Source organism: Triticum dicoccoides, chromosome 2A, assembly GCF_002162155.2.
Source record: "Triticum dicoccoides isolate Atlit2015 ecotype Zavitan chromosome 2A, WEW_v2.0, whole genome shotgun sequence".
In the NCBI taxonomy this organism is placed as follows: Eukaryota; Viridiplantae; Streptophyta; class Magnoliopsida; order Poales; family Poaceae; genus Triticum; species Triticum dicoccoides.
Window position 1 is genome coordinate 25,720,651 of NC_041382.1, and position 14,749 is coordinate 25,735,399.

General features: G+C 46.5%; 1 protein-coding gene across 1 annotated transcript; it reads right to left on the reverse strand.

The window, feature by feature from the left end:
• Nucleotides 1–465: 465 nt before the first annotated feature.
• On the reverse strand, nt 466–6,819 carry LOC119358733 (receptor-like serine/threonine-protein kinase SD1-8). Its single transcript, XM_037625166.1, has 7 exons — nt 5,841–6,819; nt 3,224–3,352; nt 3,004–3,131; nt 1,686–1,899; nt 1,343–1,589; nt 1,093–1,225; nt 466–962 (listed from the first exon to the last, which is right to left on the reverse strand). Exons 1-7 carry the CDS (start codon nt 6,643–6,645, stop codon nt 651–653), a joined length of 1,968 nt encoding a protein of 655 aa, XP_037481063.1. The 5' UTR covers nt 6,646–6,819; the 3' UTR covers nt 466–650.
• Nucleotides 6,820–14,749: the final 7,930 nt, after the last annotated feature.

Sequence of the window (14,749 nt, forward strand, 5' to 3'; positions counted from 1 at the left end):
ATCACCCTGGCAGCGTGGTGTCCTTGCTACCAACCATCTCAGTTTTAGTCGATGATATAAACCGTGTCAACCTCCCCTATGTCCATGTTGTTTCGAGAAGATAGACAAAGAAATATCTGAAACTTAGATGGTCCACAACAAAAATTTCTTTGTAATTTATCTGATTACCTCCTAAACTAGGTTTGTAACTTAGATTAGTTTTGTAAGTTAGCCAATTTCAAACTTGATCTACAACTTGGTACATGCCATGTGTAACTCACACATGATTCTACCCTTTATCACGATTACACAGACCAATACAATTGCTATATACACAGGAAAAATGGAATTTGCAGGACATCGGTGGTTCAGATCTTAGGAATAGGAGTCGGTTAGACCAAAATTCCGGGCCATGACATAACCCATGATCCACCATTATCAAATTTGTACACATGCAAATGCAGTTTATTTGAAATTTTATCGAATTTTAAATTTGGTATCAATCACGGTGAATTAATAGGTGCTATTTTACAGATTACGAGCTCACACTTTTGTAGATCCATGCCACTGACTGCATGCACCTGCTACCCGATTACATTTAGAAAGTCATCAGTAATGTCTTCAATCTTCCGTTCCAGCTTTACATGCATTCGTCCATCCATGCATTCTACCTACCGGCCTTCAAGTTCCGTAATGATCATCTGGAAGTTGCCAGACGTGTCCTCCTGTACGTCGAGAAGGTCGGCAGGAGTGCTCGCTGGCATGCAGACGACCGGTCGAAATGGCCGCCCCGGCACCTGTTGCTGTGACAGCATGGGGATCACAACAGCCATTTGCGGCCGTTGGCTCGGGCTCTCTTGGACGCACAACAACCCTACCTGGATGCATGTCGCCGCCTGCTCTAGCTCCGCCGGGTTGCAGTCATCGCGCACAGTTGGGTCAAGGAGCTTGAGGCTTTTGTTTTCTTCAAATAGCTTCCATGCCTGCAATTTCATTTTCTTTTTTGTCAAGGTCAGCAAGTTTGAGACTTGGCCGTGTAGGCACGGAATTTCAAATTAGGATCACATAAATCTCTTTTTTTTCGGTTGCATGAAAGGTAAATTGATTGATTACATGAGCTATGAGGTTGAAATTTCGTTGGTTCCTCCTCCCACTGACGATCTCCAGCAACAACACACCAAAGCTGTACACATCCTGCATGAATGATACCATGCCGTCCATGGCGTACTCCGGTGCCATGTAACCACTGTCATCGCATGACACCATACAAAAACCCTCAGAAAATCCAGCTATAGAAATAAACATTCGATGTAAATTAAAGTACTTGACCATTGCTTCGGTTATGCAAAGTTGTAGTTCTTACTATGTCCCAACAATTCTTTCCGTGACGGTAGAATCCTGGTTGTCGCTGATGCTGCTGAACAGCTTTGCGATTCCGAAATCCGATATCTTGGCGACCATCTCTCCATTAAGGAGAACATTGGCCGCCTTGAGATCTCGGTGGATCATAGTGTGCCTCGAGTCCTGGTGAAGGTAGAGAAGCCCTCTGGCAACGCCAAGGATGATGTCCATCCTTGTCTTCCAGCTCAAAGTGGCACATCTCCTCAGATCTGTTTGTGATTTTGCATAATTGAATTTTTCGAGTTGAGTTCTGACGGTACAAATGGTGGTAAGAGTTTTGCTAAACGGGGTAAAAAGACACGCACCAAAGATGAAGTTGTCCAAGCTCTTGTTACTCATGTACTCGTAGACGAGTATCCTGTCAGAGCAATGGATGCAGCAGCCAAGCAGGCGTACAAGGTTGCGATGTTGCAGCCTGGCAATGAGGTCCACCTCATTCTTGAACTCTTTCAGGCCTTGCACTCTGTTGTCAGTTGACAACTTCTTCACTGCAATTTCCTGGCCATCTTGCATTTGACCCTGGTAAATTTCAGTTATTCTCTCAACATGCAACCTCCCATCTCACCATGTCATGCATGTCGTACAAAGAAATGATTGGAGTTGGTGCTAGAAATTAATTGTTGGGATCTGGACTAAAGAGTGAAAGTAGGAATTGAAGACGACAAGACATCATATAAGTATTAGCTGTATGGTCCTCTATTCTCAAATACAATAGCAGAATTTTATCGGAAAATTCTACATTGCTACTAGGCATTATGGAGATGGGTCTAAAACTAGTCGTAGTGGGAGATAGTGTCATGCATATGACACTTGTCTATGTTACTACCTTTATAGTGCAAAGTAACATAGAAATAGTATCATACATGATTGTATTTATTAGACTGTAGACTCATTTTACCTTAGCAGCGTTATGTTACAGTAACATATTATGTCTCTCCAAATACCTCTCTACTCATTAACTACATGCTACATAACCAAATTTGTGTTGGAATTCACTACGTTACTAGCTAAGGCTAGTCGTAATGGAAGTAACTTAGATAGTAACATAATGTAATTCAAGAAAATTTTGCTTACGTGGCATATAGTTAATGAGAGGAGAGGTGCTTAGAGTAACATAATATGTTACTGTAACATAACGCTTTCCGAAAAAGGATGAGTCTACAAGCTAATAAATGAAGCCATCTATGACACTACTATTATGTTAATTTACACTATAGTGCTAGTAACTTAGACTTGTGTTATATGTATGACACTAGTATAAGATACTCTCCACTATGACCAGTCTAAGTTACTCCCACTATGACCAACCTATGAAAATGAAAGAGATGGAATACCATATATTAATCCGACTTGAGATATTTTTTAATTAATGTATTATCTTTTATTTATTGCTAAAATTTCTCTAGCTGTTAAGTGATAACGTAATACAACTTTTATTCAGTGCAGTAACAAACTACATGTCTCTTAGCATCTAGATACCAACTCGCTGGCAGTCATCTGCTTGTCATAAAAGTACTACATAAGTGGTAGTACTATCTACCTATTGTTTATACAACCACGAGAAATTTCATTTATGATTGACATAGATGGATTGTAATATTTCAGTGTGTAAAGCAATATCACCTTGTAAACAATGCCGAAGCCACCACGCCCAATTTCTTTCTCGGGACAGAATCCACCGGTGGCGGCTCTGATGGTTTCGAAATCGTACATCGGACATTCACCTCTCATGATGTCATCAAACATGGTATCTGTAAAAATAGAGAAGGAAGCTACAAGACATGAACAAGAGGGCAAGCAACAGTTTCAGATTATCCTTCTGAAACACACCAAAGACTATCACCTTCCTTGTTGTGTCGGACCTTTCTCCAAATCAGGAAGCCAGGCAATAGCAAAAGCAACAGAACTCCTATTATCACTGTTGTGATAATCGCGGCAAACTTCCTAGTCTTGGCTGGCTTTGGCGTAGTGTCTGCATCAAGTTAAATGCATGAAAATTGTGGGATCCATGAGTAACAGTAAGATGCACCGGTCGTAATGTGTGAGCTTGACATGTTTGTCCGGGTAGGTGACTGACAAGGACACATCAGTGACTGAAAATATCATTAGCTAAACGTGAAAGGGTACGTTTGTTTAGCTATAGATCCAAGGTAAATTGTTTTCCATCAACTATGTCCTATTTAGATAAAAATGAAAAATATTATACCATCATTCAAATGTGAAATTTTATGATTTTAAGTAGTATTGTTGGCTGGAGACTGTATCTTCTTTTAGCAATTTATTCTATACTTCTCGAAATTTCCATTAAGCCCTTATTTATGAATAAAAATAATATGATATTTATGGCTCAATTCGACATGATTCCGCTCTTGCATCAACATTCCACGGGTTAAAAGAATTGTCTTAACAAAATCTTACAAGAATTGGTTTTGGCGATCTATTCACCATCAATTGATCCATGCAAACAACCGAGCGAGAGAGGCTGCGTTACACTGATACTATCACCTAGTTCAGTTCCATAAGTTTCTTTGGATGTGCATGTCGACCGGGTGAGTCATGGACCTGAAAATTCCAGGTCTTTCGTATGTCCTTTTCCCCTTACGCCTACAAAAATGGATGTATATGCCACTGGTCACAACACACGCTAGACAAACCAAGACGGAGGATAAATCCATGCATCCATGAATAGTCACAATGATTTTTATTTGAGGGAATAGTCACACTGATTTGTTTTTTGAGGGAATAGTCACACTGAATTTTCAGTGTGCTGAATACGCTGCATATCTCCATGCCGGAATTGATTGGCGGGATAAAAAACAGAGTCAAACAAGAGCATCGAACAAGACTGGTACTTCAGTTCTTAGTGTACTTTGTGTCACTACGCCTAGTAGACAGAGAAGAATAGAATGGACACAGTGACGACATCGACCCAATTTATTTGGGAAAAATCCTACTTGGTCAAACTGATTTGGCTCAATTCGTATTTTTTTTTGATTTGGTTCAATTCGTATTTACTTCTAAAAATAATCTTAACTTTGGGAGTACATGTTATTTCGTTGCGTGGTCTAGTTTCATGTCATACCCAAGTCGTAGAATGTTTTATGTACGTTTGGGGCGCCACGGTTGCCAGGGACGATGGCAGCGTGACCAGATCGGCGGCGGTGCGGTCGGATCTGGGCTCGGGCGTGAGCTTGGTCTCCGGGTCACGGTCGGCGTGATGGCGAGTGCGACACGTCGGCAGTTGGACGGATCTGCAGGATTCCATCTTTGTTTGGTCCTTGACAACCCGGACAACTCCGGGGGAAACCCTAGATCTCTATGGGATCGAGCGATGGCGGTGCTTTTGCACCGTAGTCCCACTTTAGGGCATCGTTTTTTAGTTTGCTACGGTCGAAGGAACCAGCGAGGCCGGCGGCGTACGCCCGGTGACACAACTGCCGACGAAAATTGCACCGACTATGGTCATGGCGGACGATGGCGGTGTCTTTGATGTCGTTTCCTTGTCGAGGCATCGTTGTTGCAGTTGGCGTCATCAGGCTCGGGATGCTCCGGGCGAAACCATAGATCTGGGTCTCCCGGATCAGAAGATGATGGCGTTCTTAGTAGCGCTTTCCCTCATGGGGGCGTCGTTTTGGAGCAAGTGATGGCTGGAGGTGACAAGAGGAGGAGCAGTGCTTCATCACACACATTGATGGTGTCAGATCTCGATGGCATGGCGCTCTGGAGATTAGGCGTCTGATGTGCGATGATGGACTCGCACGGAGGAGGTCGACGTTGTCTGGCATCGTGGTGGCGTCGGTGGCAGCTAGACAGGGCAAGGTTCGTGCAGCAGTACAACTCTAAAGATGGATTGGTGGCAGGTGGCTGCGGCGGCCTCATACCCGGCAGGCGTCTTGGTTGAGGAGCACGCCGGACTAGTGGGTGCCCATAACCGGCAGGCGTCCTGGTTGGGACCTCAGATCTTAAATGTTAGGTTTGGCTGCGAGGTCTGTTTGGTACCAGGCCCAGACTATCAGCAATCCTTCATCAATTGGATAGGAGTAGCGACACTTTTGTTGTCTAGATGGTGGCTTTACTCTTACTGTTGTATGACTTTGTAAAATCTTGTGAGAATAATTAATAAAGTGGCTCTATGCATCATGCAGATGCAGAGGCTGGGGTCCTCCTCTATTTAAAAAAAACATTTGGCATTGTGAGTTGTACCTGTGTGCGTGTATTGTAGAGTGATGTGTGTTTCTTTAAAAAAATGATGTTCATTGCCATGTCCTAGACAAGTTTGAATGGAGTCGGATGAATATAGGTCTACTAGCTAGTAAATTCGTAAGTTTTCGTCGGACAAAATCCAACAGTTATCATGTGTTCCAACTAACAAGCATTGGTCTATGAAAAATGAACACTTGGCGAAGGAAAAGCAGAGAGACCTTTCAAAAAGAAAAGCAGAGAGAACCACAAGGATTTACCTAGGTCGGACGTTGCCAGCCTGACGAAGAGATCCTGCCCGCCGTTGAGGAACCGCGTGTCCATCAGCTCGGCGAACCACTGGATGCACCCGCTCCCTCCACCGCGGATGTCCGACGCGGCGTACGCTGTGCAGAAGCAGTTGCGCAGGCACCGCCAGCCGCACTCCTCGAGCGAGGCGCCGTTGTCCACGCTGCTCCCGTGCGTCTCCGGCAGCTTCACGCCGCGCAGGGTGTAGAAACCGTCCGCACCGCCGCCCTCGCACTGCAGCGGCGTGCTGCGGACGCACCCGCCGGAGGGGTTCCGCATGCGCCACTCCGCCGGCGACCTTGGCCGGAACCCACTGATGCAGCCGCACATCAGGGCGTCCACCACGCTGCACACGCCGAACGCGCCGCACGCGCCGTAGCTGTCGCACTGGTCCCTCGGCCCCGACCAGAAGACGTTCCACGCGCCCAAGGCGCGGTCCCAGACCATGCGATGTATCACGCCGGACTCGTCCAGGAACACGCGGGACGGCGGCGAGCCGGCGTAGGCGTGGTACATGTAGGAGACCTCGTCGACGGTGTCGGTGAACTGGAACTCGAACATGCCCTTGTAGGTCCCCATCTCCGGTATGCCGCTGAACCGCACCCCGTTCCACGGTCCGGTCCGGTACGTCTTGCGTCCCTTCCTCCAGGCGTGGAACTCCGGCGAGCCCCGCGTGTCCATCACGAAGCGGAAGTCGCCGGCTGACGGGTCGTCGGCGCCGCGCCACGACGAGAGGGACCACACGGCCCCGGTCTTGATGCTCTCCCCGATCCGCATCTCCGGGACGAACGTGTTGGTCGGGTGCTCGAAGCTCTGCCACACCACGGCGCCGGCATCGTCCGCGAGCACGAGGTTGCCGCTGTCGTCGAGCTGCGCGACCGCCGCGGTCGCGGCCGAGGACGAGGAGTTGGATGACCATACTGTTTCGTTGTTGCTGGCCGCGTCGAGGAGGACAAGGTCTCCTTGGCCGCTGAGCGCGAGAAAGCCGGACGACGAGGCGTTGAGCGGGCGGTCGCGGTTGGCGACCCAGATGACGGCGGCCGGGTTGACGGTGAACCATATGCCGAGGAACCACTTGTTGTTGACGGCGGGGAAGAGGCCGAGCTGGAAGATGTCTCCCGGCGAGACCAGCCTCTGGTCGCCGCCGATGGCACTCCGCCGCGTCAATGTGTTGTCGGCGGCGACCCCCGAGGCTGTCAGAAGCAGAACGGAGATAACAGCGAGGAAGAGTCTCATGATCTCCCAGCTGAATACGGAGACCACGGCTTCACTGAGAGTCAGTGCATTTGTTCCCAAGTCTCAGTCTCATATCCTAATAGACTACCCGGAATTCCAAGAATGTTCTGCAGGAACGAATCAAAATGAAGAATAATGCATGGACCGAACGTTCTGTTGGCATTTAGAAGTTATTCTCAGATGCAGCAATCGGGAAGACTTAGTCAGAGAACTCTTGCTGACTGACATGCGATTAATTTGACCATTTTACACTATCTAGAACTTGCTGTTTATTAGTATTATTTATCTCTATTATTAAAACGAAACGTTTCGATCCGGTGCACCGGTCGAACTTTCCGTCGGACTCGCGCGCCACGCTGGCTCACGCGACACGGAAACAACCATCCCGCGCGAGACACATGTATATGGTGGGTCCCGCATGACTTTTCCTTCTTTTCTTCTACCTCCAGCCCATCACAACTCTGCTCCTCCACACCTGCCCCACGCTGGTCGCATCCTTCAGAAACTCTCTCACCCGGCGGCGAGTGCTCGCGTGCGACGGCGCCTAACGCCGCCTCTCCTTCATGGCCGGCGAGCCCCTTTCCCATCGTCCTTCCCAATCCGTATCCCTGCTAGCTCCCCATGGCCATGGCCGTCTGCAACTTTCGGATCTCAGCCATGGCCTCCGCCCAACTACGGCTCCGAGTCGCCGCCGGCGAAGCTACGGGGATTATCAGGGCGCGGCAACCAGAGCTGCAAGCCTGCAACCACGGGCACACGATGGATGGCGAGGACGGGGCGGCGCTGGTCCTAGCAAATCTAAACGTCGCAGTTTTTTGCTACATGCTTCAACCGGCAAAACATTTTGCTACAACCGGCATAGCGTTTTGCTACAACCGCGTCATGTTTTGCTACAACACATAGCCAGCGTCGCGGTTTTGCTACAACTAGCATCGCTTTTTGCTACAACTAGCATCACGTTTTGCTACATCCATCACGACCGAGCTGCAACCCGCGACGGTGAACGACGACTTTTTGCTGCAAGTGTGGTAGTTTTTTGCTACATCCGGCAACGACTTTTGCTACATCCATTCTTTTTCTAGACGTAGCGGCTGCTACCTGCAATGACGAGCTACACCCGGCGACGATGGTGACTGACTTTTTTTGCTGCAACCGTTGTATCCGTTTGCTACGACCGTGCAATAGAAAGCGGCAACGGGTGGCCATGGGAGCTGCATGCCAGCGGTTACGTTGACGTCGGGCTGCAACCGACGGCAACAAGAGCTGCATCCAGCGGAGCTGCAACCGGCGAATGGTGTTGCCGGAGCCGCGACCATCACCAGCATGGGGGAGCTGCAACCCACCGGCGAACTTTTTGCTGCATGCGTGGATCTGGCGAGATCCATGAGAGAAGACGGCGGCGACCGGCAGCGAGTGCAGCATCCAGCAGCGCGGGAGCGGCGGAGAGAGGGGGCGCAGGTGAAGGGCGTGGTTGCTGGCGGGCCAGGAGGACGTGCAGGTGAGCAGCGCCCTCGCTTCGTGCGGAGAGGAAGAAGGGGAGGGGAAGTCAACGCCCAGATCAGAACGGCTGCTCGCTGGATCGTACGGTTGGGGCTGGACCGGCCGAACCGTTTGGGCCGGCGCACCGGCGCCTAGCGTCGCCCATTATTAAAAGGGTGTTAGTACGTTTTCCTAATATCTTTCCCCAGTTTTTTCCCCTCCCAACGCCCCTTTTTTAATCTGAATAGATGCCGCATGAAATAAAAACCAACATAAAAAGAGTAACTTAAAATAATCTAGACCAACTTAGTAGCTTATCAAACCACATCCTGCATTAAATTAATCAAATCAAATGAAATTTTTGAAAATATCAACTAAATCAAAATATTGCCGTCTTCCCCTGCCCATGCCCAAATCAAATAAAATCTTACCAAAACCTCAACTGAATCAAGTCCTTGCACCCATACTGAAATCAAATTCGATCATACCAAAATTTGGGATATGATGGTGTAAGGTATATGTCGGACAAAATTAATATTGAACCACTAGATGCAATTAATTAGCTAGTAAGTGCTAATTGTCACTATCAACACATGTGGCCTGATTTCAACCTATGGTCAGAGAACTCTTGCTTACTGACACCTTATTAATTTGACCGTTCTACGCTAGCTACAAATGCTGAAATTATTATTGTTTATGTAAGTACGTACCAAAGAGGCCCTCTCAAATGCGTAGGCTAGAATTTAAATAAGTGAAGTTACAAATGTAATATATCAGCCTTTAATCATGAGAACTTGTTACTTGATTTGAAAAAAGAGAACTTATAACAAAACGTGGTAACCATTATTTTGCTTGTGTAAGATATGTTAGGTTTATTTAAGACCGGTGATGCTAGAACTTGGCGCAAACGATCACTTTGGTGCTAGAAGTTGTAGTGTACATCGAAGTGGTGCAAAAACTTGGCTTTGACGTGCAAATATAGTGCTTATATTGTTTGTATACGAAATCGATGTTGACTAGGCGCGTGGGGCCCACTGTCAACCACTGGATCGGGAGAAGGGGGCGCGTGCACTAGTAGAAAAGGGGGCAATGGTCTAGGCCGGGTCAGCCCATTAGTCCCGGTTCAGTCTAGAACCGAGAACCATGGGGGCATTGGACCCGGTTCGTGAGCCCAGGGGGCCGGCCGGGCCATGTGGGCCATTGGTCCCGGTTCGTCTGGACCTTTTGGTACCGGTTGGTGGGACGAACCGGGACCAATGGGCCTCGCTCCTGGCCCACCACCATTGGTCCCGGTTGGTGGCTTGAACCGGGACCAAAGGCTCCCCTTTAGTCCCGGTTCATGCCACCAACCGGGACCAATGAGGTGCCTATATATACCCCTCGCGTAAGAGCAGAGCACACTGCTCAGTTTTTTCTGGCCGAGGGGGAGAGGGCTTGGTGGTGCTCTAGCTCACCTCTTATGCACACAAGGTGTTCGATGGAATGCCCGAGCCACACTACTTAAGCTTTCTCCTCTCCAAACTCGACCTCCAAGCTCCATTTTCCTCAATATTTATCTAGGTTTAGCGGTCCGCCACACCTTCGTCTTCACCGCCGTCGATCACCCGCGCCGAGCTCATCGCCGGCACCACCGTGGTGAGCCTCTTGTTCTTATCTTCTTTCTGAAAGGAAAAAATATTCTTACTTGTATGTTTACATAGATACTTGTATTATTTTCTTACTTTTATTATTTCATCTTATATAGTGCGATGGTTTTGGTATCCGCCCCGTCGGCCCTCGTCCTGTCTACGATTCGGATGTGGTATATATATTATCTTTATAACTATTGGTTCATTTATTGTTTATGAAAATTATGCCGACCAACGTGACATAGATTTTATTTATCTAGGATGTATGTGAACCGGAAATTCCAACCAACCCTATTGTCGAGAGGTTAAATTTAGTTGAAGAAGAAAACAATTTCTTGAAGAAAAAAATAAAAAAAATTGAGGAGGAGAAGATGATATTGGAGTTGCATGTTGTGGATGTCGTCGATGATCACAAGATCAAGATGGATGCAATGCGCTTGAAGATGAGAAAGATTAGAAAGTATGCCATTCGTACCGAGGCTTGGTATCATTATGCTGTTGGATCAATTGTTACCTTGGTTGCGATTATGATCGCATTTGTTTTCGCATTAAAATGTTTTACATAGTTTCAATGTATGGTTTAATTAATTAGATGCTCTGGAGAGCTATATGTTGTTAGATGAGAACTATGTACGTACTTTGATTTTAATGTGACGATGAACTTCTATTAATTTGGACACTTAATTATATATAATGCACGCAGATGAACCGACAATGGATGTATGGTGACAGACACACCTCCGAGTACATTAAGGGTGTGCATGAGTTTCTTGATGCGGCTGAGGCAAACAAGCAGAATGGTTTTATGTGTTGTCCATGCACTGAATGTGGGAATACGATGTCTTACTCTAACAGGAAAATGCTTCACTCCCACCAGCTTTACAAGGGTTTCATGCCACACTATAATGTTTGGACGAGGCACGGAGAAATAGGGGTTATGATGGAAGACGGCGAAGAAGAAGAGTACGATGACAACTATGTGCCCCCTGAATTCGGTGATGCTGCAACGGGGGGAGCTGGTGAAGATCAAGAGGAACCAGACAATGTGCCCAATGATACTGCAACGGGTGAAGCTGCTGAAGATCAAGAGGAACCAGACGATGTGCCTGATGATGATGATCTCCGCCGGGTCATTGTCGATGCAAGGACGCAATGCGAAAGTCAAAAGGAGAAGCTGAAGTTCGATCGCATGTTAGAGGATCACAAAAAGGGTTGTACCCCAATTGTGAAGATGGCAACACAAAGCTCGGTACCATACTGGAATTGCTGCAGTGGAAGACGGAGAATGCTGTGCCTGACAAAGGATTTGAGAAGCTACTGAAAATATTGAAGAAGAAGCTTACAAAGGATAATGAATTGCCCGACAGTACATACGCAGCAAAGAAGGTCTTATGCCCTCTAGGATTGGAGGTGGAGAAGATACATGCATGCCCTAATGACTGCATCCTCTACCGCGGTGCATACAAGGATCTGAACGCATGCCCGGTATGCGGTGCATTGCGGTATAAGATCAGACGAGATGACCCTGGTGATGTTGACGGCGAGCCCCCCAGGAAGAGGGTTCCTGCGAAGGTGATGTGGTATGCTCCTATAATACCACGGTTGAAACGTCTGTTCAGAAACGGAGAGCATGCCAAGTTGATGTGATGGCACAGTGAGGACCGTAAGAAAGACGGGAAGTTGAGAGCACCCGCTGACGGGTCGCAGTGGAGAAAAATCGAAAGAAAGTACTGGGATGAGTTTGCAAAGGACCTAAGGAACGTATGGTTTTCTTTAAGAGCGGATGGCATTAATCCTTTCGGGGAGTAGAGCAGCAATCACAGCACCTGGCTCGTGACTCTATGTATGTATAACCTTCCTCCTTGGATGTGCATGAAGTGGAAGTTCATTATGATGCCAGTTCTCATCCAAGGCCCTAAGCAACCCAGCAACGACATTGATGTGTACCTAAGGCCATTAGTTGAAGAACTTTTACAGCTGTGGAATGGAAAGGCGTAGGTACGTGGGATGAGCACAGACAGGAGGAATTTAACCTTAAGGCGTTGCTGTTCGTAACCATCAACGATTGGCCCGCTCTCAGTAACCTTTCAGGACAGACAAACAAAGGATACCACGCATGCACGCACTGTTTAGATGACACTGAACGTATATACCTGGACAAATGCAGGAAGAATGTGTACCTGGGCCATCGTCGATTTCTTCCGACCAACCATCAATGTTAAAAGAAAGGCAAGCATTTCAAAGGCGAGGCAGATCACAGGAAGAAGCCCTCCATGCGTACCGGTGATCACGTACTTGCTATGGTCAATGATTTACACTACGTAATCTTTGGAAAGGGTCCCGGTGGACTAGCTGTTCCGAATGACGCTGAGGGACACACACCCATGTGGAAGAAGAAATCTATATTTTGGGACCTACCCTACTGGAAAGACCTAGAGGTCCGCTCCTCAATCGACATGATGCACGTGACGAAGAACCTTTGTGTGAACCTGCTAGGCTTCTTGGGCGTGTATGGGAAGACAAAAGATACACCTGAGGCACGGGAGGACCTGCAACGTTTGCACGAAAAAGACGGCATGCTTCCGAAGCAGTATAAATGTCGTGCCAGCTACGCTCTTACGAAAGAAGAGAAAGAAATCTTCTTTGAATGCCTGCTCAGTATGAAGGTCCCGACTGGCTTCTCGTCGAATATAAAGGGAATAATAAATATTCCAGAGAAAAAGTTCCATAACCTAAAGTCTCATGACTGCCACGTGATTATGACGCAACTGCTTCCGGTTGCATTGAGGGGGCTTCTTCCGGAAAACGTCTGATTAGCCATTGTGAAGCTATTTGCATTCCTCAATGCAATCTCTGAGAAGGTGATCGGTCCAGAAATCGTACCAAAGCTAAGGAGTGATGTGGCGCAATGTCTTATCAGTTTCGAGCTGGTGTTCCCACCATTCTTCTTCAATATCATGACGCACGTCCTAGTTCATCTAGTTGACGAGATTGTCATTCTGGGGCCCGTATTTCTACACAATATGTTCCCCTTTGAGAGGTTCATGGGAGTTCTAAAGAAATATGTCCGTAACCGTGCTAGGCCAGAAGGAAGCATCTCCATGGGCCATCAAACAGAGGATGTCATCGGGTTTTGTGTTGACTTCATTCCTGGCCTTAAGAAGATAGGTCTCCCTAAATCGCGGTATGAGGGGAGACTGACTGGAAAAGGCACTCTTGGAAGTGACTCAATAATATGCAGGGACGGATATTCCTGGTCTCAAGCACACTACACAGTTCTACAGAACTCTACCTTGGTGACCCCGTATGTCGATGAACACAAGAACAGTCTGCGCTCCAAACACCCGGAGCAGTGTGACGACTGGATTACATGTGAACACATCAGGACTTTCAGCAGTTGGTTGGAAACACGTCTCAGAGGTGACAACACTGTTTGTGATGAGCTGTACTTGTTGTCCAGGGGACCATCTTTGACTGTATTGACTTACAAAGGATACAAGATAAATGGGAATACATTTTACACGATCGCCCAAGATCAAAAGAGCACCAACTAATATAGCAGTGTCCGCTTTGATGCAGCAACTGAGAGCGGAAAGGACACATATTATGGTTACATAGTGGACATTTGGGAACTTGAGTACGGACCCGATTTTAAGGTCCCTTTGTTTAAGTGCAAATGGGTCAATCTGTCTGGCGGTGCGGTACAGGTAGACCCACAGTACGGAATGACAATAGTGGATCTGAAAAATCTTGGGTACACTGACGAACCGTTCGTCCTAGCCAATGATGTGGCACAGGTTATCTATGTGAAGGACATGTCTACCAAACCAAGAAAAAGAAAAGATAAGGAAGCGAATACATCATACGATGAGCCAAAGCGCCACATAGTTCTTTCAGGAAAAAGGAACATCCTGGGAGTGGAGGGCAAGACAGACATGTCTGAAGATTATGAAAAGTTTCATGAAATTCCTCCCTTCAATGTCAAGGCTGACCCAAGCATCCTGATAAACGATGAAGATTATCCATGGTTACGGCGCAATAAGCAAATGACACAAGCGAAGAAAAAGTGAAGACTTTCTCCCGCAACTATTATGATGATACCATGCCAACTTTGTAACACACGAGTATGCTATGCCAACTTTTTCAGAGTTCATTTGAAAACTATGAGTTTAGGTCGAATTTTCTCTATAGGTGCATTTATGTTCATTTTTTTAGTAAAGTTAATCACAAACTTGTGATTCAAACAAATTTTGAAGAATTCAATTTTTAACTATTCAAATTTGAAAACTAATGGCACTAACAGAAAGTTTATAATTTTTCTAAAACTAATGGCACTAAAAGAAAGTTTATCATTTTGCTGACCTAAAAGCAAAAATAATTAAAAAATAAAGGAAAAAACAAAAGAAAATAAATAATACAGAAAACAAAACAAAAAAACTGGAGAAAAATAAAAATAGCAACAATAAATATTTTGTTGTATGTAGAAACAAAATAAAATAAATAAAGCAACGAAGAAAACAAAAAAACAAAAAAAGTTT